Here is a 27652-nt window from a genome sequence, read left to right as displayed (position 1 = left end):
TTTAACAGAAATGACAAAAACAAGTAACCTGTTATCTTTTATTGCAGCTCCCTGTGGTGATAATCTGTACGATGATGATGGAAAGCGCCTTCCACCCTGTATTCCTGGTGCTTGGCTCACTCCAGCCATTATGGCCTGTTATTTATTGGTTGCAAACATCCTACTAGTGAACCTTTTAATAGCAGTGTTCAAGTAAGTTCTGAATACAACAATGAAGCAACACAAAAACTTGATATAATGTACTATATAATAAGGTAAAATAATTACCTCACAGGTTAAAGGGTAACTCACCTTTCTTGGGGAAAAATAGCAAATTAACCACTTCAGCCCCGGACCATTTGGCTGGCCAAAGACCAGAGCACTTTTTTTTGCTATTCGGCACTGCGTCGCTTTAACTGACAATTGCGCGGTCGTGCGACGTGGCTCCCAAGCAAAATGGATGTCCTGTTTTCCCCACAAATAGAGCTTTCTTTTGGTGGTATTTGATCACCTCTTTGGTTTTTATTTTTTGCGCTATAAACAAAAAAAAGAGCAACAATTTTGAAAAAAACGCATTATTTTTTACTTTTTACTATAATAAATATCCCCAAAAAATATATAAAAAACATTTTTTTTCCCTCAGTTTAGGCCGATACATATTCTTCTACATATTTTTGGTAAAAAAAAAAATAGCAATGAGCGTTTATTGATTGGTTTGCGCAAAAGTTATAGCGTCTACAAAATAGGGGAGAATTTTATGGCATTTTTAATAATAATTTTTTTTTTTACTAGTAATGGCGGCGCTCTGTGATTTTTATCAGGACTGCGACATTATGGCGGAACACGTCGGACAATTTTGACACATTTTTGGGACCATTTATACAGCGATCAGTACGATTAAAAATGCACTGATTACTGTGTAAATGTGACTGGCAGTGAAGGGGTTAACCAGTAGGGGGTGCTGCAGGGGTTAAGTGTGTCCTAGGGATGTGTTCTAACTGTGGGGGGGTGGGCTACGTGTGTCACGACACTGATCACCGCTCCCGATCACAGGGAGCGATGATCAGTGTCCTGTCACTAGGAAGAATGGGGAAATGCTGGTTTACATCAGCATTTCCCCGTTCTTCCTCTCCGTGAGACGATCGCGGGTATCCCCGCAGACATCGAGTCCGTGGGACCCGCGATCACACTCACGAAGCTTGCATCTTAAAAGGCAATGTACAGGTATATTAATGTGCCTATACGTGCCATTCTGCTGACGTATATCGGCGTGAGCCGGTCGGCAAGTGGTTAAAAAAAATAATATAGTGTATATAATTTTTACACAAGTCATATTGTAATTGGATGTTTTTAAAAGTACCTTTCCTTTTCAATCTGCAGCTCTGTTATTTTTTGTAAAATGCAATGCAATATGACTACCTGGAGGCATTTTGTACACAGCTGGTGTACAGAACACCCCCAGATATGTTATTTCCTGCTTGTCTGGTTGGTTCACTGATTTTCCCAGAAGTCTGCACTAAGATACAAGTCAGATTTTGAACATACCCTGCAACAAAAATGTCATTTTTGCTGAGATATTCCCAAAGGAAAATCACGTCTAAAGGGAAGCAGACCCTGCAATTTTCCCCATTAGAGTCCTACAGGTGCAGTAATTGATTGATGATTATAAAACTACTCCCATTCCGCTTCACTTTGCACATGGACACAGACAAAAAAGGGCAGATAAGATACAGGAAGCCGGCAGCTTGAAATATCTATGTTGAATCTTTATTTGCTACAAGGTGATAACAGATAAAAAGAGCATACATGTTTCGGCCAATGGCCTTAATCAAAGCATAGTAGACAAACAGCTATTTCTTCAGAAAACATAACAAAAGGTAGGAATCTGCCCACAAAGATTGTTAAAATTCCTACAATGTACATAGATCAACCAGAGGGGAATGTTTTCTTCTCAACAAAAGTGGAGTTACTCTTTAGGAGTGTGTATCATAGCTAAAACAGAGATTACAGATGCAATCACCATTTTTTTTCTAGCTTATTTACTAAGGCAGAGTCCAAAATGCAATGAATCTGAATTTGTATTATTCAGATTCATTGCATTTTGAATTTGTATTATTGCTTTACGGTAATTACAGTAATTTAAATGTAATTTTTGTAGTCTAAATACAGAAAAGGCCCCATTCACACCTGCGCATTCTGGAAATGTGTGCAGAAATGCGCTTTTCTGCATGCAAAAACCATGTGTCGTGTTTGTGTTGCCATTGATTGTTAATGGTAACTTTAAGTAGAAGCTCAGTCATAAACTAACAAACTCTAAGGCTGGGTTCACACCTATGCGAATTGGATGTGGAGGCTGAAATCGGCCCTGAAACGTTGATTGGAGACGCAACGGACTCCTGCTGTGAGCCACTTCATGCTCCAGTGTGAACCCAGTCAAATGCCACGTACACACGATCGGAAATTCGGCCAGCAAAAGACCGATGAGAGCTTTTGGTCGGAAAATGCGACCGTGTGTATGCTCCATCAGACTTTTGCTGGCCGAATTCCAGCCAGCAAAAGATTGATGGCATGTTCTCAATTTTTCAGTCGGAAAAACTTCCTATCCGAAAATGCGATCGTCTGTGGCAATTCCGACGCGCAAAATTCCTACGCATGCTCAGAAACAATTCGACGCATGCTCGGAAGCATTGAACTTAATTTTCTCGGCTGGTCGTAGTGTTGTGACCATTTTGTGTGACCATGTGTATGCAAGGCAAGCTTGAGCGGAATCCCCTCAGAAAAGCCATCATATCTTTTTCCGACCAAAATCCTCATCGTGTGTACGTGGCATTAATCTACTGGCAGCCACATTCTAAGACTAATCTATCTAACCCTGTAAAGCAAAAATCGCTATACAATCGCTATTCTGCAGCCACTCTGGTCCAGTCCCATGCTGAGCTGTCAGCTGCAGCTTCTCTGTGTAGGTGTGTGCAGGAGAGGCAGCCAACAATGGAAGCCCCTTAGTAACTCTATGGGTGACGTCATTTCCCTATCGGCTTTCTCTTACACACAGCATCCCCTGCTGGAGACTGGACCAGATCGGCTACAGAAAAGGTATTTATAGCGATTTTTTGCTTTACAGTGTTACATAGATTAGTCTTAGAATGTGGCTGCCAATAGATTTAGATTTAGTTTATGGCTGAACTTCCACTTTAAACACAGCTAGTAAATGTACATTTTGTTGCGGGACAAAATGTGCAACAAACATGCCAAAACACACGGTAAAAAAAAGTGCAAAGGTCACCAGCTGAAAGGGTGCAGCTGGCACGTTTGTCACGTATAGGGCAGCCCATTTAAGTGCATGGGCTGCCCTTTGCTGTTGCATTAAAAAACGTGCCAAAAACCACACATTTGCACAACACACAGGTGTGCATGGGGTTTTACTAGTAAACTGGGAAGTGAAAACTGCTAACCCGAGTTTACTAGTAAAATGGTAAGTGAGAACTGCTAACCAGAGACAAAGGTTAAAAGACCTTATTGGCAGATTACATTCCAGCTTCATTTACATCTTTTTACACACCAAAAGAAATGCATTTAGACATAGTGGGGCTGATTTACTAAATCTGGAGAGTGCAAAACTGGGGCAGTTTCTATCTTTAGCTTGTTCAATTGAGCTTTGACAAAAATGACCTGGAAGCTGTTTTGGTTTCTATGCACAGCTGCACCAGATTTTGCACTCTCTAGTTTTAGTAAATTAACCTCGGTGTATATGTAGCAGAGTTCCAGACCTCCAAAGGCCTAATGGTGACCTCCAGAGTCAGGGATAGCTTACATCTGTCTTTGTAGAGTGGGTTACAAGACATGGTGGGTGTGATGCAAGGTGGAATGATGGGCGCCAGACACTTTTTGAATGCAAAAGAGATTTAATGTCTCTTAACAGAACTGTGGGAGAGCGGGTTAGGGCCAGGGCACCCTTAAGTAGATGCAATGATAATTGGCAGACTCCGAGACTTCTATAGGTAGACAGCTATACGGTGGAATCCTCCAGCCGGACACCACTTCTGTATAGCTAGGACCGTTGTCTCCTATGGCAACAAATCTTGTAACCGTCACTAACGGTATTGTACTCAACTATTGGTAACACAGAATAGTTCTCCTCGCACTCTACAGTCTCTCACTGTAGACTTTTATTCATAATGCTCCCAGTCTCTCACTCGACTCTTGGACCCAATCATCACTGGATCTCCTGAGCTCTTCCACTTCCATAACTCGGTATCTTCCTCAAGTGTCACTGCTGGGTCCCTGGCTTGGCACTCACAGATACTCTTCAAGCCTCACCCCTGCTGACCCGCTAGGTCCCTGGCTTGGCACTCACCGATGCTCCTCAAGCGTCACTTTTGCTGTTCCGCTGGGTCCCTGGCTTGGCACTTGCTGAAGTTTTCCCATTTCTTCACCATCCCCGGCTGGAGAGAAGACTGCTCCGGTACTTGCTCCAGCTTACTCAAAGTGGTCTCCGGTAACAAGGTGGATGGTTCCTTAGTGGCGATAGCTTCCCCTCTACCTGTCAGAGAGCGTACCTCGGCGGGCAGGGTGCTCGCGGTGGCGTGCGCGTGCCTGTGAGCGCCGGTGCGCGCACGTGCACGTCGTTTGGCGCCAAACGGCCCATTTAAGCCGGCTTCCCTCTGTGATCAGTGCTGCCTGATCAACAGCTTTGCCGTCCTTAGTGCCTGACCCTTGTACCTGTATTGATCCTGATATCCTGACGACCCGGCCTTGTTTCCTGAACCTCCCATTGAACTCTGCCTGCACCCGACCTCTGCCTGTCTGACTATCCGTTTGCCTGCTCCACTGTACCTCTACTGCCTGCCTGTTGCCGAACCCAGCCTGTCTCCTGACCATCCTGCTCAGTCTTGTTGCCTGTGTTCCAGCCAGCACCAGCCATCATAGCCTGCTCTTCCATCTACATCTGGATCCCTGCAAACAGGCTCTCATACCACTCCGCACTCCTGTGCCTCCTGTCTACCTTACCAGGGGCCGCAAGTCGGACGCGTAAGGGAGCCTACCTTCTGCCCAAGCGGACTCAGCAGTCTGGTAAGTAGGAGCCTGACACTACCTCAGACCACAACTGGTTCCCCGTCCGGCTGAACCTTTACCCTCGGTTGGACTCCAATCCTGCAGTCCCAACCCTGCACTGCTTCACAGCTATCAAGGTGGCACAGAACCCTGATCACCTGACTCCACCCAAATAAATAGGCTCTCCCAGCAGGCCAAGGGGCTTAAAGAAACCCCTACCCATTGGCTGAGACAACCCATCTATTCATAACCTGACCTTGCTAAGCCCTTGTCTATCTAATGTCACCAACATAATGCCACCTATCGACAGAAGAGAGAAGGTCCAGCAAGTCCAGAACCAGAGAGGAATCAGTGGATCTACTAACAATTAACCAAGGCAACTATTGCCTGGCAAACGAAATTTACTAGCAACCCTGCCTAAACATCAGGGTGCTACATATACAATACATAGATATATGTTTTAGTGATTTCCTTCATAACTAAGGTAATTATAATCAAGAAAAAATTATTACACTGAGCAATGAAGGATAACAATTTCTGTAAAATAAACCATTTTCTGGTGTTTCATCTTTCTGTAACTGACTGAAGACGTTTGTGTGTGCATAGGTTTACTTGGTGGCCTACAGAAACCAGGCAATTACTGTTTAAAAGAAAGCAGATGGTAATGTAAGCTTATTAAGAAAGCAGTGTGCAGCCTGAATAAACATTAATGCTTCTAATGAAGCCATTTTTCAAGGCAACTTAAACACCGAATTCATATGGAAGGCTGCCATCTGCTGTCAGCACTGGTTTAACACTAGCCAAGAGAATAGTCATTTTGGAATGTACTATTAAAGTCTACTTTCACCTAAAAAAAAAAAAATGCATAGAATTTTGCAGGTAAAAAAAAATGTGCATTTTTTTCTTTTTCTAGCGCCTGCAAAGCATTGCACTCACAATCAGCAGGTACCGTATCGGTGGTCAGTACCAGGCTTTTGCAGAATCTCAGTATAGCTGTCTGCCGTACCTCCCATACTGGAGAGCGCGAAGATCAATGAACTTCAAGAGTGCTCACCAGCACCTGCTCAGTTCATTGAGAAATAAAAGCTGTCTACTGTAATGTCAGATGATAGTTCATTCACTCACAAAATTTAGCCACGCTCTTGATTTCAATTGTGACAGCGAGCGCGGGAAAAAAATCCCCTGCCTGCTGTCACAGTGGGGGATTAGGGGAGTGTGGTCAGGTGCTCTTTGGTAACAAATTACATGTAACACCCCAAATACAGGTGTAGCATATTACCGAAGATTAACTTATCCTTTAACTAAAGGGCAAGTGTAGTTATAGTGCACTTATCCTTAGTGAACCACTTATCTTTCCTCTGCTTTTCTGTAATCCTAATAAAATACATCAAAGTGACTATGTCATGAGAAAAGTATGGGGGCTGCTGCTAATTGATGTATCTGGCCTTAATACTTTTTTAAGTAACAGACCCAGAATAAGCATGCTGTATCAGGTGCAAGGAAAATCAAAAATCAGAATTTTTTGTTTGCACATATTTGAATGATGAAAGTCAACAGAACTTCACCTCATTCACTAAACTCTGGGAAAAATATTTGTTTGAGTAAATCATCCCTCTTATCTCTATATGTCAGAGACCCGGACTGAATTGAAGCCAAAGTATCAGCATGACAGCCTGGGACTATTCTTAAGTAAGAGGTACTTTAAAGTGGTTGTAAAGGCAGAAGGTTTTTTTTTATCTTTATGCATTCTACGCATTAAGATAAAAAGCCTTCTGTGTGCAGCAGCCTCCCTCAGCCCCCCCCCCTAATATTTACCTGAGCCCCCTCTCTATCCAGCGGTGTACACGAGTGCCTTGGCTGTCCGGGACTCTCCCTCCTGAGTGGCTGAGACACAGCAGCAGTGCCATTGGCTCCTGCTGCTGTCAATCAAAGTTAGTTAGCCAATCAGGGGAGAGGGGGACAGGGCCAAACTGTGGCTCCAAGTCTGAATGGACACACAGAGCTGACGCTCGACTCAGGTGCCCCTCATAGCAAGCTGCTTGCTGTGGGGGCAGAAGACAGGAGGGAGGAGCAAGGAGCACCGAAGAGGGACCTAAGAAGTGGAGGATCTGGGCTCTTCTGTGCAAAACCAACTGCACAGAGCAGGTAAGTATGACATGTTTGTTATTTTAAAAGAAAAAAAAAAGAGACTTTGGTATCACTTTAAGGATATTTTTTGTGATTAATTCTGAAAACTAGCAATCCATGTAATCCATGCTACAGAAAGCCAACCATGCAATGCTACAGCTACTAACCTATACTTGACATATCTGAACTGATGTATACTACAGTGCCTGCAGTGAACTTTGATGTTCTTTTAAACAGGAATTTGAAGCTAAGCAATATTTATAAGATGACACCAGCTCACAAAAATCCTTGGACACACCAAATTTGAGCAAATGACAGATTTTCAGGTCTGCTTCCCCAGGACTAATGTATAACCTACAGTGCCTTGAAAAAGTATTCATACCCCTTAAAATTTTCCACATTTTGTCATGTTACAACCAAAAACATAAATGTATTTTATTGTTTTTTTTTTATGTGATAGACCAACATAAAGTGGCACATAATTGTGAAGTGGAAGGAAAATGATAAATGGTTTTCAAAATGTTTTACTAATAAATATTCGAAAAGTATGGCATGCATTTGTATTCAGCCCCCTTTACTCTTATACCCCTAACTAAAATCTAGTGGAACCAATTGCCTTCAGAAGTCACCTAATTAGTTAATAGAGTCCACCTGTTTGTAATTGAATCTCAGTATAAATACAGCTGTTATGTGAAGCCCTCAGAGGTTTGTTAGAGTACATTAGTGAACAAACAGCATCATAAAGGCCAAGGAACACACCAGACAGGTCAGGGATAGTTGTGGAGAAGCTTAAAGCAGTGTTAGGGTTATAAAAAAATATCCCAAGCTTTGAACATCTCACGGAGCACTGTTCAATTCATTATTAGAAAATGGAAAGAGTATGGCACAACTGCAAACCTACCAAGACTTGGCCAGGCAAGGAGAGCAATAATCAGAGAAGCAGCCAAGAGGCCCATGGTAACTCTGGAAGAGCTGCAGAGATCCACAGCTCAGGTGAGAGAATCTGTCCACAGGGCAACTATTAGTTGTTCACTCCACAAATCTCGTCTTTATGGAAGAGTGGCAAGAAGAAAGCCATTGTTGAAAGAAATACATAAGAAGTCCTATTTGTAGTTTGCAAAAAGCCATGTGGGGGACACAGCAAACATGTGGAAGAAGGTGCTCTGGTCAGATGAGACCAAAAATTGAACTTTTTGGCCCAAAAGCAAAACACTATGTGTGGCGGAAAGCTAACACTACACATCACCCTGAACACACCATCCCCACCGTGAAACATGATGGTAGCAGCATCATGTTGTAGGGATGCTTTTCTTCAGCAGGGAAAGGGAAGCTGATCAGAGTTGATGGGAAGATGGATGGAGCCAAATATAGGGCAATCTTAGAAGAAAATCTGTTATGCCGCGTACACACAAACAAAATGTCCGACAGAAAAAGTCAGACGGAAGCTTTTCATCATCTATTTCAATCGTGTGTAGGCCTCATCAGACTTTGTATTTCGAAAATTCTGATGGACCTAGAAATGGAACATGTTCTAAATATTTCCGACGGAACCAATTCCTATCAGGAAAACCGATCGTCTGTATGCTGTTCCAACGAGCCAAAAACGATGCATGCTCTGAAGCAGGTACGAGATGGAAGCTATTGGCTACTGGCTATTGAACTTCCTTTTTCTAGTCCCATCGTAAGTGTTGTACGTCACTGCGTTCTTGACGGTCGGACTTTGGTCGGACTTTGGGTTGACTGTGTGTAGACAAGACCATTTGAATGGAATTCCGTCGGAGTTCCGTCAGAGAAACCTTCGGATTTTATTCCGACGGCAAAACCGGTCGTGTGTACACGGCATAAGAGTCTGCAAAAGACTTGAGACTGGGGCAGAGGTTTACCTTCCAGCAGGACAACGACCCTAAACATACAGTCTGAGCTACAATGGAATGGTTTAGCATATTCATGTGTTAGAATGGCCCAGTCAAAGTCCAGACCTAAATCCAATTGAGAATCTGTGGCAAGACTTGAAAAGTGCTCTCCATCCAATCTGACAGAGTTTAAGCTATTTTTCAAAGAAGAATTGGCAAAAATGTCACTCTCTAGATGTGCAAAGCTGTTAGAGACACCCCCAAAAAGACTGTAATTAAAGCAAAAGGTGTTTCTATAAAGTATCCACTCAGGGGGGCTGAATACAAATGCACGCCACACTTTTCACATATTTATTTGCAAAAAAATTTGAAAACCATTTATCGTTTTCCTTCCACTTCACAATTATGCACCACTTTGTGTTGGTCTATTGCATAAAATCCCAATAAAACACATTTACGTTTTTGGTTGTAACATGACAAAATGTGGAAAATGTCAAAGGGTATGAATACTTTTTCAAGGCACTGTACAAGATGAAACTTCACATGTTCTGCCTCCTTCACCAAATAAATGGACAGCAAGCTTTAATAATTGTACAGTTCTATCTATTTGGTTAGATCGGACATGTACCGCTTAAATTATTAATTTTTGTATGTGATTTTCTTGCTGTTTCTAACTAAAAGTCATTCATTCCTTTAATTAAAATGCAAATGAAAAGATTTTAGAGGACACTTGCTATTTTGGGGGTGCTTTAAAAAAAAATAAACATGAATGACCAATTCTCTGGAAGTTTCTATTCTTTTTGAAAGTTCTCTAGTTCTGGAACATGTGTTCAAGTGCAAAAAGGCTTGTTTAAATCTTTTGCAAGTTATTTTTCCCTATCAACAGCTTTTGCAAATGCTTCCTAATTGAGATTAAGCTTGGGAATTTATATAAAACTCATTCATTTCTTTCATTAAAATGCCATTTAAAATATTTAAAAATTATATATTTTTTATTTTTGGGGGCATTGACCTAACCACTTGAAGACTGGCATGTTAAATCCTCTTCCTGTCCAGGCCATGTTTGAGTTTTCAGCATTGTGATACTTTGGGAGACATTTACTCATTGGTCATGCAACACTGTACCCAAATTAATTTTATATCATTGTTTTGACTTTTGATTTTTATATAGTATTTAGGCACCGCTGGATTTTTAGCCTTTTACTATATAAAGAAAAATTGACTGAAAATGTTGAAAAAAAAAAAACGCTTCCCTTAAGTTTTGTTATAAAACTTTGCAAATAAATAAATAATCTTTTTTCATACATTTAGTGCCGGTTCACACAGGGGTGGCTTCAAAGTCATCCAACTCTGAAGCCGTCCCGCACAGCTCGACCTCAGCGCGGCTTGCAAATGACTATTCAATATACCGGTAAGTCAATGCAAGCCGCTCTGAAGTCGCCCCAAAGTAGTACAGGAACCTTTTTCTAAGTCGAAGTGACTTGAGTCGCTCCTATTAAAACAGTTCCATTGTACTGAATGGAGTACAACTTGTCAGGCTGACAAATTGCCTGACAGGTCGCCCCTGTTTGAACCGGCACTAAGGCCAAAATTTATTTTGTTACATTTCTTTGGTTGAAAAAAAAACTGTCTTTATTTAGACTATGTAAAAGCTATAGAGACTAAAAACTATGGCATGGCAGGGGTCAGCAACCCGTCAATCGCGGGCAGGTGATGGGTAGACTGCGTCCTTTCCTTGCTGACTCCTGAACTGCTCCTCCCACATATGCTGAGTGGTGCAGGGAAGGAACAGCTTAGCATGCTGCACTGCTGACAAGCAGAAAGAAGGGAAACCTGGACAGGAAAAGCGGCAGGGGCAACATTTACTGAAACTGATCCCTTGTAGTCGCCCCCCCCACAACAGCTAAAAGCCTGCTTCTCCTCCCCTGCCTCCAGCCAACTTTCAGCTGCTGCTGGGGAGAACTACAGGGGATAAATTCCAGTAAATGCTTCCCCCACCACCCCTCCTGTCCAGGTTCCCTCCCTTCTGCTGCCCTGGGCCCAATGTGTGCTCCCCTGGTGCTCCTTCCCCTCGCAGAGTCTCCGGCTTTCCCTTTTCTCTCTTTCCCGCTGGCTGCGGCAGGGATTGTTTCAGGGTGGAGAGTGGGGGAAGGGGCAAGTAAATATGTCATTTACGGGCCCCTTCTTTTTCTAAACAAACACAGTGAATGATCTGTACTGATCACTTACTGTGTTTATTCATAACTGAAGTATAGTAAACTCTGTTTACTTTGCTTCAGTTTGTGAATGAGCAGAGCTCTTCCTGTTCATTTGTTTAGTTCAGCTGAGACTGCAGAAATGGGGATTGAGGATACAGTCCTTTCTCTGTCTCAAAAGTGAGACATTAGGGGTCCGATTAGATCCCTGATATTTCACCAAATCCTCTCAGCAAAGCTGTTAAAAAAATAGGAAAATATCATAACAAATAAAATTGCATAAAATAATTAAAAAATAAAATTATGAAAAATAACATAAAATAAAATAAACTAAGATACTAATGACACCATCCACTGCCTTACTGACACCATCCACTGCTCTACTGAGTGACACCATCCACTGCTCTACTGAGTGACACCGTCCACTGCTCTACTGAGTGACACCGTCCACTGCTCTATTGACTGACACCATCCACTGCTCTACTGAGTGACACCATCCACTGCTCTACTGAGTGACACCATCCACTGCTCTACTGAGTGACACCATCCACTGCTCTACTGACTGACACCATCCACTGCTCTACTGAGTGAAAATGTTCACTACTCTACAGACACCAACCTCTGCCCTATTGACACTGCCCTAGTGACGCTATATATTGCTCTAATGACACTGTGGTTTTATCTCTGTTTCTAGCTAAAAAACATAAATTCTGCCATTTAAAAGATTTTATAGAAAGTCAGTTGAGCAGTTCAGTGGCAGTTTTTATCCTTTTCAAATGTTTTCTTGTGGTGTGGTTCTGTGACAGGTGTTCAAGTTGTTCAAGTGCAGATATATTCATTTAAATCTTTTTGCAGTTATTTTTAGCTTTCTGGTGGTGACAACTGTAAGCCATGGGAATATTTTTTGCAGTTTTCTGTCTGCTTCTTACTAAAACTATTTTCATTAACTCGCTATTTAAAAGGAGGATATTTTTTATTTTGGGAGGGGAATGATTTAAAAAAAGTAAGAGGGGCAGTTCCATGGCAGTTTGTTTTCTTAGAAAGCCTATTCTGGTGTCATTCCAGAACAAGTGTTCAACTGCAAAAATGTTGGCTTAAATCTTTTCGCAGTTATTTTTACTTTTCTAGCAAGAGCTTTTTAAAAATAAATACTTCCCAATTGCAATTGAAACCAGTTATTCTCACTGTTTCTAGCCACAAACCATTTCTGTCATTAAAATGCCATTTAAAGCGGCGCTCCACCTATATAAAAGTCAGCAGCTACAAAAAGTGTAGCTGTTGACTTTTAATAATGGGACACTCACCTGTCCCACGGTCCAGCGATGCGGGCGAACGAAGCCCCGCTCCTCTCCCCCTCCTCTCCCAGGCGCTGGCATTGTGACTGTGGGCGCCCGACTGTGGCTTCACAGCTGGGCACGCACTGCACATGCACAAGCTACGCTGCACGCTGTGATTGGCTGGGCAATCTTCTGGGACCTGTGACGTGTCCCAGAAGATTGCATGGAGGGAGGGGGGAGAGGTGAACTTCCTTCTGCCTCCGCAGAGCCCCGGGAGGAAATAGGAACTGGATGCTCCTAAAAAGAGGGTATCCGCTCCCCCCCCCCCTGAAAAAAAATGACATGCCAAATGTGGCATGTCAGGGAGTCACCTTCACTTAAGTTCCATTTTTGGGTGGAACTCCGCTTTAAAGGAGAAGTCCAGCCTGAGCTTGTTTGGCTGGGCTTCTCCTATGGGTCACAGGAGTGCAATTAGTTTTGCACACCTGTGACCCATTTTCCACAGAGAGCGGACTGAAGTCTGTTGACATCACCAATATCAGTCTAGGTACCAGGTCATCCCAACTCTGGAAGTCTGGAACTGCCAAGTGCCTGGACTGATATTTTTTATTTTTGGGGGCATTGACCTAACCACTTGAAGACTGGCATGTTAAATCCTCTTCCTGTCCAGGCCATGTTTGAGTTTTCAGCATTGTGATACTTTGGGAGACATTTACTCATTGGTCATGCAACACTGTACCCAAATTAATTTTATATCATTGTTTTGACTTTTGATTTTTATATAGTATTTAGGCACCGCTGGATTTTTAGCCTTTTACTATATAAAGAAAAATTGACTGAAAATGTTGAAAAAAAAAAAACGCTTCCCTTAAGTTTTGTTATACAACTTTGCAAATAAATAAATAATCTTTTTTCATACATTTAGTGCCGGTTCACACAGGGGTGGCTTCAAAGTCATCCAACTCTGAAGCCGTCCCGCACAGCTCGACCTCAGCGCGGCTTGCAAATGACTATTCAATATACCGGTAAGTCAATGCAAGCCGCTCTGAAGTCGCCCCAAAGTAGTACAGGAACCTTTTTCTAAGTCGAAGTGACTTGAGTCGCTCCTATTAAAACAGTTCCATTGTACTGAATGGAGTACAACTTGTCAGGCTGACAAATTGCCTGACAGGTCGCCCCTGTTTGAACCGGCACTAAGGCCAAAATTTATTTTGTTACATTTCTTTGGTTGAAAAAAAAACTGTCTTTATTTAGACTATGTAAAAGCTATAGAGACTAAAAACTATGGCATGGCAGGGGTCAGCAACCCGTCAATCGCGGGCAGGTGATGGGTAGACTGCGTCCTTTCCTTGCTGACTCCTGAACTGCTCCTCCCACATATGCTGAGTGGTGCAGGGAAGGAACAGCTTAGCATGCTGCACTGCTGACAAGCAGAAAGAAGGGAAACCTGGACAGGAAAAGCGGCAGGGGCAACATTTACTGAAACTGATCCCTTGTAGTCGCCCCCCCCACAACAGCTAAAAGCCTGCTTCTCCTCCCCTGCCTCCAGCCAACTTTCAGCTGCTGCTGGGGAGAACTACAGGGGATAAATTCCAGTAAATGCTTCCCCCACCACCCCTCCTGTCCAGGTTCCCTCCCTTCTGCTGCCCTGGGCCCAATGTGTGCTCCCCTGGTGCTCCTTCCCCTCGCAGAGTCTCCGGCTTTCCCTTTTCTCTCTTTCCCGCTGGCTGCGGCAGGGATTGTTTCAGGGTGGAGAGTGGGGGAAGGGGCAAGTAAATATGTCATTTACGGGCCCCTTCTTTTTCTAAACAAACACAGTGAATGATCTGTACTGATCACTTACTGTGTTTATTCATAACTGAAGTATAGTAAACTCTGTTTACTTTGCTTCAGTTTGTGAATGAGCAGAGCTCTTCCTGTTCATTTGTTTAGTTCAGCTGAGACTGCAGAAATGGGGATTGAGGATACAGTCCTTTCTCTGTCTCAAAAGTGAGACATTAGGGGTCCGATTAGATCCCTGATATTTCACCAAATCCTCTCAGCAAAGCTGTTAAAAAAATAGGAAAATATCATAACAAATAAAATTGCATAAAATAATTAAAAAATAAAATTATGAAAAATAACATAAAATAAAATAAACTAAGATACTAATGACACCATCCACTGCCTTACTGACACCATCCACTGCTCTACTGAGTGACACCATCCACTGCTCTACTGAGTGACACCGTCCACTGCTCTACTGAGTGACACCGTCCACTGCTCTATTGACTGACACCATCCACTGCTCTACTGAGTGACACCATCCACTGCTCTACTGAGTGACACCATCCACTGCTCTACTGAGTGACACCATCCACTGCTCTACTGACTGACACCATCCACTGCTCTACTGAGTGAAAATGTTCACTACTCTACAGACACCAACCTCTGCCCTATTGACACTGCCCTAGTGACGCTATATATTGCTCTAATGACACTGTGGTTTTATCTCTGTTTCTAGCTAAAAAACATAAATTCTGCCATTTAAAAGATTTTATAGAAAGTCAGTTGAGCAGTTCAGTGGCAGTTTTTATCCTTTTCAAATGTTTTCTTGTGGTGTGGTTCTGTGACAGGTGTTCAAGTTGTTCAAGTGCAGATATATTCATTTAAATCTTTTTGCAGTTATTTTTAGCTTTCTGGTGGTGACAACTGTAAGCCATGGGAATATTTTTTGCAGTTTTCTGTCTGCTTCTTACTAAAACTATTTTCATTAACTCGCTATTTAAAAGGAGGATATTTTTTATTTTGGGAGGGGAATGATTTAAAAAAAGTAAGAGGGGCAGTTCCATGGCAGTTTGTTTTCTTAGAAAGCCTATTCTGGTGTCATTCCAGAACAAGTGTTCAACTGCAAAAATGTTGGCTTAAATCTTTTCGCAGTTATTTTTACTTTTCTAGCAAGAGCTTTTTAAAAATAAATACTTCCCAATTGCAATTGAAACCAGTTATTCTCACTGTTTCTAGCCACAAACCATTTCTGTCATTAAAATGCCATTTAAAGCGGCGCTCCACCTATATAAAAGTCAGCAGCTACAAAAAGTGTAGCTGTTGACTTTTAATAATGGGACACTCACCTGTCCCACGGTCCAGCGATGCGGGCGAACGAAGCCCCGCTCCTCTCCCCCTCCTCTCCCAGGCGCTGGCATTGTGACTGTGGGCGCCCGACTGTGGCTTCACAGCTGGGCACGCACTGCACATGCACAAGCTACGCTGCACGCTGTGATTGGCTGGGCAATCTTCTGGGACCTGTGACGTGTCCCAGAAGATTGCATGGAGGGAGGGGGGAGAGGTGAACTTCCTTCTGCCTCCGCAGAGCCCCGGGAGGAAATAGGAACTGGATGCTCCTAAAAAGAGGGTATCCGCTCCCCCCCCCCCTGAAAAAAAATGACATGCCAAATGTGGCATGTCAGGGAGTCACCTTCACTTAAGTTCCATTTTTGGGTGGAACTCCGCTTTAAAGGAGAAGTCCAGCCTGAGCTTGTTTGGCTGGGCTTCTCCTATGGGTCACAGGAGTGCAATTAGTTTTGCACACCTGTGACCCATTTTCCACAGAGAGCGGACTGAAGTCTGTTGACATCACCAATATCAGTCTAGGTACCAGGTCATCCCAACTCTGGAAGTCTGGAACTGCCAAGTGCCTGGACTGATAGCCGCCAAATACCACCACAAGAAAGCTCTATTTGTGGGAAAAAAAAAAGGATATAAATTTTGTTTGGGTACAGCGTCGCATGGCCGCGCAATTGTCAGTTAAAGCGACGCAGTGCCGTATTGCAAAAAATGGCCTGGTCATTAAGGGGGTAAATCCTTCCGATCCTTAAGTGGTTAAACCGTTTGGCAGTTTTTAGTGTTAGCTCTTGTTTTCAACTTTGAATATAGTATTATACTCAAAATTCTTTTTATTTTCGAAAATTATTCTCATAATACATATAATTCGTACATTTTGTTCAGTAAAACATTACACATAGAATAAACATATAGAATAAACATATCTAGTCTTACATCCATGTACTATTTTATGTCAATATAGTATTAAACATAGTTATTCTTTTTGTTGTGTAGCCTCCCTGGCGGTATTCCCGAGTGTGGCTCGGGGTTAAAATTCAGTACCATTAGCGGTAACCCCGAGCCACACTCGGGATCGCATTGCAGGATCCTGGGGCGGCTTTAGTTACCTTGTCCCCGGGATCCTGCGATGTCACCCGCAGTGTCCGAGGGCTCCGTCCTCCTCCGAAGCCTCTCCGTGCCAGGCTCCGTTCCCTGCGAGCGGCGCGACGCACGGGGGCGGAGCCTGGCGGCAAATTAAAAAAAAAGTAAAAATCATAACACATACAGTACTGTAATCTTACAGATTACAGTACTGTATGAAATGATTTCACATCCCTTTTGTCCCCAGTGCTTTGTCCCATGCCCTGCATGCAGTTTTACATGATATACACTGTTCTTTCTGCCTGGAAACTGGAGATTGTCCATAGCAACCAAAAAGTGTCCCTTTACGTCAAAAGTGGCTTTAGACCAGCTAGAAAACAGCGATAGTAAATTAGAACACTTGCAGAATTGAGCGATAGTGAATTGTGGGGAAATTTATTTTATTACTATTTTTTTTTTTTTTTTTAATTATTTATTTTTATTTATTATATTATAATTTATGTTTTTGTGTTTCAAACTTTATCATACCCGGGATATCTACTAGACTCTGGTTTGGACAGATTTAAGTGTGTTATTGTTAAGATTTACAGACCTACAATATAAAACGCCAAATTTCCATGCAAAATAATTGTACCGCTTTCAGCACCTAAAATCCGAAATAATCATACCGCCAGGGAGGTTAAATCCTGTTTATGTCTTTAATTTAGAACTCCTAACAGTTCACCATATATGTATATTTTTCAGAAATAGGTAGCTGTTGGAGTCTTTATAATATGACATTTTCTTTCATAGCAGGCTTACTATTACAATGTAATATATAAACTGTTACAAACTATTTGTTTGGGAGTTTTTGTGTATTGATTATACTTTCTATATTCTCTTTTTTTTTTTTATAGTAACACCTTTTTTGAAGTAAAGTCTATTTCAAATCAAGTATGGAAGTTCCAGCGTTACCAGCTCATTATGACTTTTCACGACCGGCCCGTCCTACCTCCTCCAATGATAATATTTAGCCACTTGTACATCATCCTGAAACGTCTTTGCTGTCGCTGTAGAAGAAAGCAAGAAGGGGAGCAGGATGAGCGTGACAGAGGCCTGAGTATGTTTATTCTTTGAGAATTAACTCCATTGAATATATATGTGTAATGAAATGATCCCTTTCTCTACAGATTTTATTTTTTTTATTAAAGAACTAAAGCCACTTTTTTTTCATTTTGGATAGAGTACAAGAGGGGTATAACCCATTAGTTTTTGCCATCTGTGTTCGATTGGGAAGATTTGCTACCTGTCCCATAGTCAAAACAGGGAGTGAGAGGAAATACCCTCATAGTGAGGGAATCCTTGATTGTCACCAGGGTGACCAGAATTAGTATCCCTATTGAAAGATTTCCCCTTTATTACTGGGCACAACCCAAAATGTAATATTTTACAGCAGTAAAAACCTGACAAGTGTTATAATTTCTCTCCACTCTATATGAAGCCTTTCATTATAGTTTAATTTAACCGCAGTGCCTACACACCTTGACAGTAAGTAGGTGTAAATCTTCCCAACTGGGATATATACAGCAAAATAAAAAACAAAAACAGTGCTTTGACTGGATTTCACCTTTTGTTTGGAGGCTGAGCAGGGGTAAAACTTTCAGCCTTGACTATGACTAATGTGAATGCGACTCTGCCCCTTTAAAAAAAAGAGTCGCATTCACATTAGTCATAGTCAAGGGAGCTGCAAGCAAGTTGTCATGTACCTGTTTGAGGAGCTTGAGATGGGGTGGCCTCTTGTTCAGTTCCTGTGCAAGCAGGGCAATGGAAGGGCACAGGTGCTTGGAAATTGGAATGGCAGATTTGAACTTGGCAACAGATATACAGAAGCACAGCTGAGAGGGTGCCCTGACTTCACCCAGACCAGTAGAGAGCAGAACTGGGTCACAAGCCAAGTTTGGTAACAGTTGAGTAGGAAGACACCAGATCACGAGCAGCATCAAGGCCAGAGATGAGTGGAGGTTGGCAGCAGGCAGACGACGAGGTAGAGAATTGACAGGCAAAACCTTAGTAAAGAGTCTAGGCTGAGGTCAGTAACACAGGTAGGCAGCAGACATAAGCAGGCAAGGGTAAGCCAAAGGCAGGTCAAATGAGGGCTAGGTCAATAACAGAGTCAATTCTGGATCAGGGATAACAAAGATACAAGCTGAAAGACCACACAGCAATGTTCTTTTGCTTAAATGGGCCAATCCAGAAATGATCACAGGTTTAAATAGGCCAATAGGTGCCAGTATTTGTGGTAGAATTGTCCATGCATCCACATACATGCTGATGTATGTATGTTCCTATGTGTGTGCCTCACGTGTGCATGAGCATGAGCCTTATGGCTGGCACGATCTCTCTGATGGCTGACATGGTGTTCCTGACTTAAGTATAAATTGAAGGAACCTAGAGGTGCCTGCACATTCTGGGTAGTGTTGTAGCTTGCTTATTCCCATACATTCCACTACCCAGTTGGTCCATCACTATGATGGATTTCCTTAATGGCCAATAGGAATATCTGTGAGGCAGAAGGAGGTGGGTAAGCTCCATTTTTACAAGCAAGTGCTGGAGCTTTGCCCATTCAGAATGGCTGGCATCAGTGGTGGCCCATCAATAGGGGGACTGCCTCCCCAAAGCTAGTCATGAAAAAAAAAGTAGTCCTTTAAACTATAACTAAAGGCAATGTGTGGATGTTATGGAACGCACAGCAAGGCCTGAGCAGGCACCTCTCTGATATTTGGCCGGACGGGTAAGCAGCAGTGCAGCACCGAATGAGAAGTGCTGCGGCCCACTATTACTACTCTCAGCTGGTATCATAATCCCACTGATAGCCCAGAGCCCCTCCGCTCTGCACATACTTCCGCTTGTCTCTCCACTCAGTCCACCTCAGGCAGTGCAGACTAGGCCCAGGGAATGAATGATTGGGATATGTGTATGTACATACAGCCAGGGCTTTTTTTCAGTGGGAACGCGGGGGAACGCAGTTCCGGCACCTCTTGGACTGACTGTATGTAATGGCAAGGGGTGCTGGGGTGTGCTGCAGGTTATTGATGATCACTGCTGGGGATCTATTTTTGCAAGGGGGGTCTATTGTTGCTGGGGAGGCCTATTGTTGCTGGTGGGGGACCTATTGTTGCTGGGGGGGTGTTATGTTCCTGGGGGATCAGTTGTTGCTGAAAGAGATCTACTGTTGGGGGAGGGGTCTATTGTTGATGGCAGCCTGACAGACTATTAATGCTGGCTGTGCGGAGATCTGTTGATGCTGGCGGGGAAATTATGTTGTGGTTGGTCCATTGTTGTTAGGGGGACCTATTGTTGCTGGCTGCAGGGGATATATTTTACTGCTTTTCTTGATATCATTACCAAATTCCATACAAATTACTTAGCACCTCAAAATGATACTTGGTTCTATATTGTCTAAAAGGAATGGTACTGGGAGGTGGGTAGGGGGCGGAGAGAAGGGGTGACTCGGAAAGGGGGAGTTCCTGCACCTATTGTCTGAGAAAAAAAGCCCTGCATACAGCGATCGGCCCTAAGGAGAGACCTTCCTCCATCATCACTGAATTGACTTCAGATATACATCATCTGTCCTGTCCTGTAGTGTATACAGCTATATACAGCCTCCTTCCTTCCTGTATAGAGACATTTCTCCATCATCACTGACTGCAGATATACATCATCTGTCCTGTTACTGTATATATAGGTGTATACAGGACAGATGATATATATCTGCAGTCAGTGATGATGGAGGAAGGAGGGTGTATATATAGCTGTATACAGGACAGATGATGTATATCTGCAGTCAGTGACGATGGAGGAAGGTCTCTATATACAGGAAGGAAGGTGGGTGTATATATAGCTGTATACAGGACAGATGATGTAAATCTGCAGTCAGTGATGACGGAGGAAGGTCTCTATATACAGGAAGGAAGGTGGGTGTATATATAGCTGTATACACCCACCTTCTTTCCTGTATATACTAATACCATCCACCCCCTCTATATACACATACTGTACACCCTCCATACTGTACAGGCCACATTTGATGGGCACAGCGAGGCTGTATTTGATTGGCACAGTGAGGCTGCATATGATGGGCACAGTGAGGCTGCATTTGATGGGCACAGTGAGGCTGCATTTGATGGGCACAGTGAGGCTGCATATGATGGGCACAGTGAGGATGCATTTGATGGGCACAATGAGGCTGCATTTGATGGGCACAGTGAGCCTGCATTTTATGGGCACAGCAAGGCTGCATATGGTGTGCACAGTGAGGCTGCATTTGATGGGCACAGTGAGACTGCATTTGATTGGCACAGTGAGGCTGCATATGATGGGCACAGTGAGGCCACATTTGATGGGCACAGTGAGGCTGTATTTGATTGGCACAGTGAGGCTGCATATGATGGGCACAGTGAGGCCATTTTTGATGGGCACAGTGAGGCTGCATTTGATGGGCACAACGAGGCTGCATTTGATTGGCACAGTGAGGCTGCATATCATGGGCACAGTGAGGCCGCATTTGTTGGGCACAGTGAGGCTGCATTTGATTGGTACAGTGAGGCCGCATTTGATGGGCACAGAGAGGCTGCATTTGATTGGCACAGTGAGGCTGCAATTGATGTGATGGGCACAGTGAGGCTGCAATTGATGGGGACAGTGTGGCTGCATATGATGGGCACAGTGAGGCCGCATTTGGTATGCACAGTGAGGCTGCATTTGATGGGCACAGTGGGACTGCATTTGATTGGCACATTGAGGCTGCACTTGATTGGCACAGTGAGGCTGCATATGATGGGCACAGTGAGGCTGCATTTGATGGACACAGTGAGGCTGCAATTGATGGGTACAGTGAGGCTGCAATTGATGGGCACAGTGAGGCTGCAATTGATGGGCACAGTGAGACTGCATTTATTTTGCATTTATTTGGCACCATGAGGCTGCATTTGATGGGCAATGTGAGACTGCATTTGTTTGGCACAGTGAGGCTGCATATGATGGGCACAGTAAGGCCACATTTGATTGGCACAGTGAGGCTGCATATGATGGGCACAGTGAGGCCTCATTTGATGGGCACAGTGAGGCTACAATTGATGGGCACAGTGAGGCTGCCATTGATGGACACAGTGAGGCTGCATTTGATGAGCACAATGAGTCTGCAATTGATGGACACAGTGAGGCTGCAATTGATGAGCACAGTGAGGCTGAAATTGATTGGCACAGTCAGTGAGGCTGCACATGATGGGCACAGTGAGGCTGAAATTGATGGTCACAGTGAGGCTGCAATTGATGGGCACAGTGAGACTGCAATTGATGGGCACAGTAAGGCTGCAATTGATGGGCACAGTGAGGCTGCATTTGATGGGCACAGTGAGGCTGCAATTGATGAGCACCGTGAGGCTGAAATTGATTGGCACAGTCAGTGAGGCTGCACATGATGGGCACAGAGAGGTTGAAATTGATGGTCACAGTGAGGCTGCAATTGATGGGCACAGTGAGGCTGCAATTGATGGGCATAGTGAGACTGCATTTATTTTGCATTTATTTGGCACCATGAGGCTGCGTTTGATGGGCAATGTGAGACTGCATTTGTTTGGCACAGTGAGGCTGCATATGATGGGCACATTAAGGCCACATTTGATTGGCACAGTGAGGCTGCATATGATGGGCACAGTGAGGCCTCATTTGATGGGCACAGTGAGGCTACAATTGATGGGCACAGTGAGGCTGCCATTGATGGACACAGTGAGGCTGCATTTGATGGGCACAATGAGTCTGCAATTGATGGACACAGTGAGGCTGCAATTGATGAGCACAGTGAGGCTGAAATTGATTGGCACAGTCAGTGAGGCTGCACATGATGGGCACAGTGAGGCTGAAATTGATGGTCACAGTGAGGCTGCAATTGATGGGCACAGTGAGACTGCAATTGATGGGCACAGTAAGGCTGCAATTGATGGGCACAGTGAGGCTGCATTTGATGGGCACAGTGAGGCTGCAAATGATGAGCACAGTGAGGCTGAAATTGATTGGCACAGTCAGTGAGGCTGAACATGATGGGCACAGTGAGGCTGCACACGATGGGCACAGTGAGGCTGAAATTGATGGGCACACTAAGGATGCAATTGATGGGCACAGTGAGGCTGCAATTGATTGGCACAGAGAGGCTGCATTTATTGACAGGCACAGTGGGGCTGCAATTGATGGGTACAGTTAGGCTGCATTTGATGGGCACAATGAGGCTGCAATTGATGGGCACAGTGAGGCTGCAATTAATGGGCACAGTGAGGCTGAAATTGATTGGCACAGTCAGTGAGGCTGCACATGATGGGCACAGTGAGGCTGAAATTTATGGGCACAGTGAGGCTGCAATTGATGGGCACGGTGAGGTTGCAATTGATGGGCACAGTGAGGCTGCATTATTGACAGGCACAGTGCGGCTGCAATTGTTCGGCACAATGGGGCTGCATTTGATGGGCACAGTGAGGCTGCATTTGATGGCATAGTGAGCCTGCATTTTATGGGCACAGCGAGGCTGCATATGGAGTGCACATTAAAGGCTGCATTTGATGGGCACAGTGAGACTGCATTTGATTGGCGCAGTGAGGCTGCATATGATGGGCACAGTGAGGCCACATTTGATTGGCACAGTGAGGCTGCATATGATGGGCACAGTGAGGCCACATTTGATTGGCACAGTGAGGCTGCATATGATGGGCACAATGAGGCTGCAATTGATGGGCACAGTGAGGCTGCAATTGATGGGCACAGTGAGGCTGAAATTGATTGGCACAGTGAGGCTGCATTTGATGGGCACAGTGAGCCTGCATTTTATGGGCACAGTGAGGCTGCATATGGTGTGCACAGTGAGGCTGCATTTGTTTGGCACAGTGAGACTGCATTTGTTTGGTACAGTGAGGCTGCATTTGATGGGTAATGTGAGACTGCATTTGTTTGGCACAATGAGGCTGCATTTGATGGGCACAGTGAGGCCACATTTGATTGGCACAGTGAGGCTGCATATGATGGGCACAGTGAGGCCTCATTTGATGGGCACAGTGAGGCTGCAATTGATGGGCACAGTGAGGCTGCATTTGATGGGCACAATGAGTCTGCAATTGATGGGCACAGTGAGGCTGCAATTGATGAGCACAGTGAGGCTGAAATTGATTGGCACAGTCAGTGAGGCTGCACATGATGGGCACAGTAAGGTTGAAATTGATGGTCACAGTGAGGCTGCAATTGATGGGCACAGTGAGGCTGCAATTGATGGGCACAGTGAGACTGCATTTATTTTGCATTTACTTGGCACCGTGAGGCTGCATTTGATGGGCAATGTGTGACTGCATTTGTTTGGCACAGTGAGGCTGCATATGATGGGCACAGTAAGGCCTCATTTGATGGGCACAGTGAGGCTGCAATTGATGGGCACAGTAAGGCTGCAATTGATGGGCACAGTGAGGCTGCATTTGATGGGCACAGTGAGGCTGCAAATGATGAGCACAGTGAGGCTGAAATTGATTGGCACAGTCAGTGAGGCTGAACATGATGGGCACAGTGAGGCTGCACACGATGGGCACAGTGAGGCTGAAATTGATGGGCACACTAAGGATGCAATTGATGAGCACAGTGAGGCTGCAATTGATTGGCACAGAGAGGGGGCATTTATTGACAGGCACAGTGGGGCTGCCATTGATGGGTACAGTAAGGCTGCATTTGATGGGCACAATGAGGCTGCAATTGATGGGCACAGTGAGGCTGCAATTAATGGGCACAGTGAGGCTGAAATTGATTGGCACAGTCAGTGAGGCTGCACATGATGGGCACAGTGAGGCTGAAATGTATGGGCACAGTGAGGCTGCAATTGATGGGCACAGTGAGGCTGCAATTGATGGGCACAGTGAGGCTGCATTATTGACAGGCACAGTGAGGCTGCAATTGTTCGGCACAATGGGGCTGCATTTGATGGGCACAGTGAGGCTGCATTTGATGGCACAGTGAGCCTGCATTTAATGGGCACAGCGAGGCTGCATATGGAGTGCACAGTAAAGGCTGCATTTGATGGGTGCAGTGAGACTGCATTTGATTGGCACAGTGAGGCTGCATATGATGGGCACAGTGAGGCCACATTTGATTGGCACAGTGAGGCTGCATATAATGGGTACAGTGAGGCCACATTTGATTGGCACAGTGAGGCTGCATATGATGGGCACAATGAAGCTGCAATTGATGGGCACAGTGAGGTTGCAATTGATGGGCACAGTGAGGCTGAAATTGATTGGCAAAGTGTGCCTGCATTTTATGGGCACAGTGAGGCTGCATATGGTGTGCACAGTGAGGCTGCATTTGTTTGGCACAGTGAGACTGCATCTGTTTGGTACAGTGAGGCTGCATTTGATGGGTAATGTGAGACTGCATTTGTTTGGCACAGTGAGGCTGCATTTGATGGGCACAGTGAGGCCACATTTGATTGGCACAGTGAGGCTGCATATGATGGGCACAGTGAGCCCTCATTTGATGGGCACAGTGAGGCTGCAATTGATGGGCACAGTGAGGCTGCATTTGATGGGCACAATGAGTCTGCAATTGATGGGCACAGTGAGGCTGCAATTGATGGGCACAGTGAGGCTGCAATTGATGAGCACAGTGAGGCTGAAATTGATTGGCACAGTCAATGAGGCTGCACATGATGGGAACAGTGAGGTTGAAATTGATGGTCACAGTGAGGCTGCAATTGATGGGCACAGTGAGGCTGCAATTGATGGACACAGTGAGACTGCATTTATTTTGCATTTATTTGGCACCGTGAGGCTGCATTTGATGGGCAATGTGAGACTGCATTTGTTTGGTACAGTGAGGCTGCATATGATGGGCACAGTGAGGCTGCAATTGATGGGCACAGTGAGGCTGCCATTGATGGGCACAGTGAGGCTGCATTTGATGGGCACAATGAGTCTGCAATTGATGGACACAGTGAGGCTGCAATTGATGAGCACAGTGAGGCTGAAATTGATTGGCACAGTCAGTGAGGCTGCACATGATGGGCACAGTGAGGCTGAAATTGATGGTCACAGTGAGGCTGCAATTGATGGGCACAGTGAGACTGCAATTGATGGGCACAGTGAGACTGCAATTGATGGGCACAGTAAGGCTGCAATTGATGGGCACAGTGAGGCTGCATTTATTGACAGGCACAGTGAGGCTGCAATTGATGGGTACAGTGAGGCATTTTCAATATTTTATCTAGCAGTAATTTAAGTATTTACAGTCCTGCATTACTAATTGTTTCATTTTTAATTTTCTTTGCGCCCCCCCCCAAAAAAAAAAAAAACTATCTGATGTAATAACTTATCAATGTAAATGTTTTCTTGAATCCTTCAGAGTTGTTTCTTAATGAAGAAGAGCTGAAAAAACTGTATGAGTTTGAGGAGCAGTGTGTGGAAGAGTATTTTCAGGAGAAGGAGGACGAGCAACAATCATCAAACGATGAGCGTATTCGGGTCACTTCTGAAAGGTAGTTTAATTTCAGAATAGACCTCACGTGACTTAAGTAAAGTCCATATTGTTCTAGCTGTTATTGCATGAGCTCCAAATGACTCTTTATTTACTGTTGTAGAGTTGAAAATATGTCAATGCGGCTAGAAGAAGTGAACGAGCGTGAACATTTCATGAAGGCATCTCTGCAGACGGTTGACCTTCGACTTTCTCAACTAGAAGAACTTTCAGGAAGAATGGTTAATGCTCTTGAAAAGCTTGCAGGAATTGACAAATCAGAATTTATCCATGTACGCTCACGAGCTTCATCAGATGTAGATGCTGCCTTTCTCTTAAGACAAGGAAGTGTAAACAGTTCTGATGGAAACAGCTTATATAAATACCATAATGAACCTGAAGAATTACCATGTGATGATAGCATAGGTTCAATGTCACCTGCTCCTGGGCTTCGTAGAAAAGCATATTCTTTTGGGATGAAAGTAGAGAAAGGTGAACAAGATCAAAACACGCAACTTGTTCCACGGCAGGCAAGTCTTCGTTATGCCTCAAGTGCAAATGCTGTAGCAACAAACGATTTTAACAAAGTCACTTTAGGAATAGTTCCACCAACAAAACCACTTTCCAGCATAGAAACCTGGACTCCAGAAAATGTTAACCTTAATGTAAACTCTGAAAATTCTGGTGGAGAAATGGCCAAGCAAACTGATGTCATCGTGAATGGACAGTCCATATCAGAAGTCACTGCTTCTGATTTTTCAAACTCTCATTTAACAGTAGAAAGGACAAAACTAGAAGCTACCATATCCTATCCCTTAGAGAAATCAAAAGCTATGCGATATTACCCTGGTCAGTCATTTAACACTTGTCAGGCAACTATGACCAAATCTAGAAGTTTTTTCTTTACACAAGGTGGAAAGCTAGTAGGTGGAGTTAACAACTGGACAACAGAATACAGCACAATTATGGATCAGATGTGTACTCCAGCTATAGAAGATTGGGAAAACAACTGGAGTTGTAAAGGAGAAGAATCTCAAAAGCAAACACCAGAGCTTCCCAATATTGTATCAGAGGCTGAGATTCAAGCTGAGCTTAAGCCACTGCTAACAGATACAGAAGATGAAAGTGATATTGGAGAAATAGGAAACAGTGCCTCTTTTCCTTGCACACCTTTCACTGAAAGGACAGAGACAGAAAACTTACTGTCTGTAGAGTCAGACAAGACTTGTGGCTTTGCTTCTCCTAGATCAAAAAGTTTACATTGCCATTCAAGAAAATCACGATCCTTAATGGATAAGTTAGAAAGACCCGGGCATGCAAGCAGCGTCATGAATATTGTAGTGGCCTGTGGTAGCGCAGCAGATGATTCGAAAACAAAGAAAGATAATGCATCCACAGAAACAGAGTGTTAATATTAAACAATATTTATTTGAATTAGTGGAGTAAAATTGGGAAGGGTTAATCACCATAA

At 44.0% G+C, this 27652-nt stretch overlaps 1 protein-coding gene across 1 annotated transcript; it reads left to right on the top strand.

Moving 5' to 3' along the window:
- LOC141131511 (transient receptor potential cation channel subfamily M member 1-like) lies at window positions 1–27652 on the top strand. Its single transcript, XM_073618872.1, has 4 exons — window positions 1–192; window positions 17565–17767; window positions 26071–26203; window positions 26306–27652. Exons 1-4 carry the CDS (start codon window positions 11–13, stop codon window positions 27591–27593), a joined length of 1806 nt encoding a protein of 601 aa, XP_073474973.1. The 5' UTR covers window positions 1–10; the 3' UTR covers window positions 27594–27652.

The sequence above is a fragment of the Aquarana catesbeiana genome, linkage group LG03 (genome assembly GCF_042186555.1).
Source record: "Aquarana catesbeiana isolate 2022-GZ linkage group LG03, ASM4218655v1, whole genome shotgun sequence".
NCBI lineage: Eukaryota > Metazoa > Chordata > Amphibia > Anura > Ranidae > Aquarana > Aquarana catesbeiana.
The sequence above is the reverse complement of the archived record's forward strand: the minus strand, read 5'-3'. Positions and strand labels throughout refer to the sequence as shown.

Excerpts from the sequence above, each read along its gene's own strand:
- LOC141131511 (XM_073618872.1), top strand. The coding sequence starts at position 11 with ATGACAAAAACAAGTAACCTGTTATCTTTTATTGCAGCTCCCTGTGGT. Across the intron at positions 17,768-26,070 it reads TGAGCGTGACAGAGGCCTGA|AGTTGTTTCTTAATGAAGAA; the intron begins GTATGTTTATTC and ends TGAATCCTTCAG. Across the intron at positions 26,204-26,305 it reads ATTCGGGTCACTTCTGAAAG|AGTTGAAAATATGTCAATGC; the intron begins GTAGTTTAATTT and ends TTACTGTTGTAG.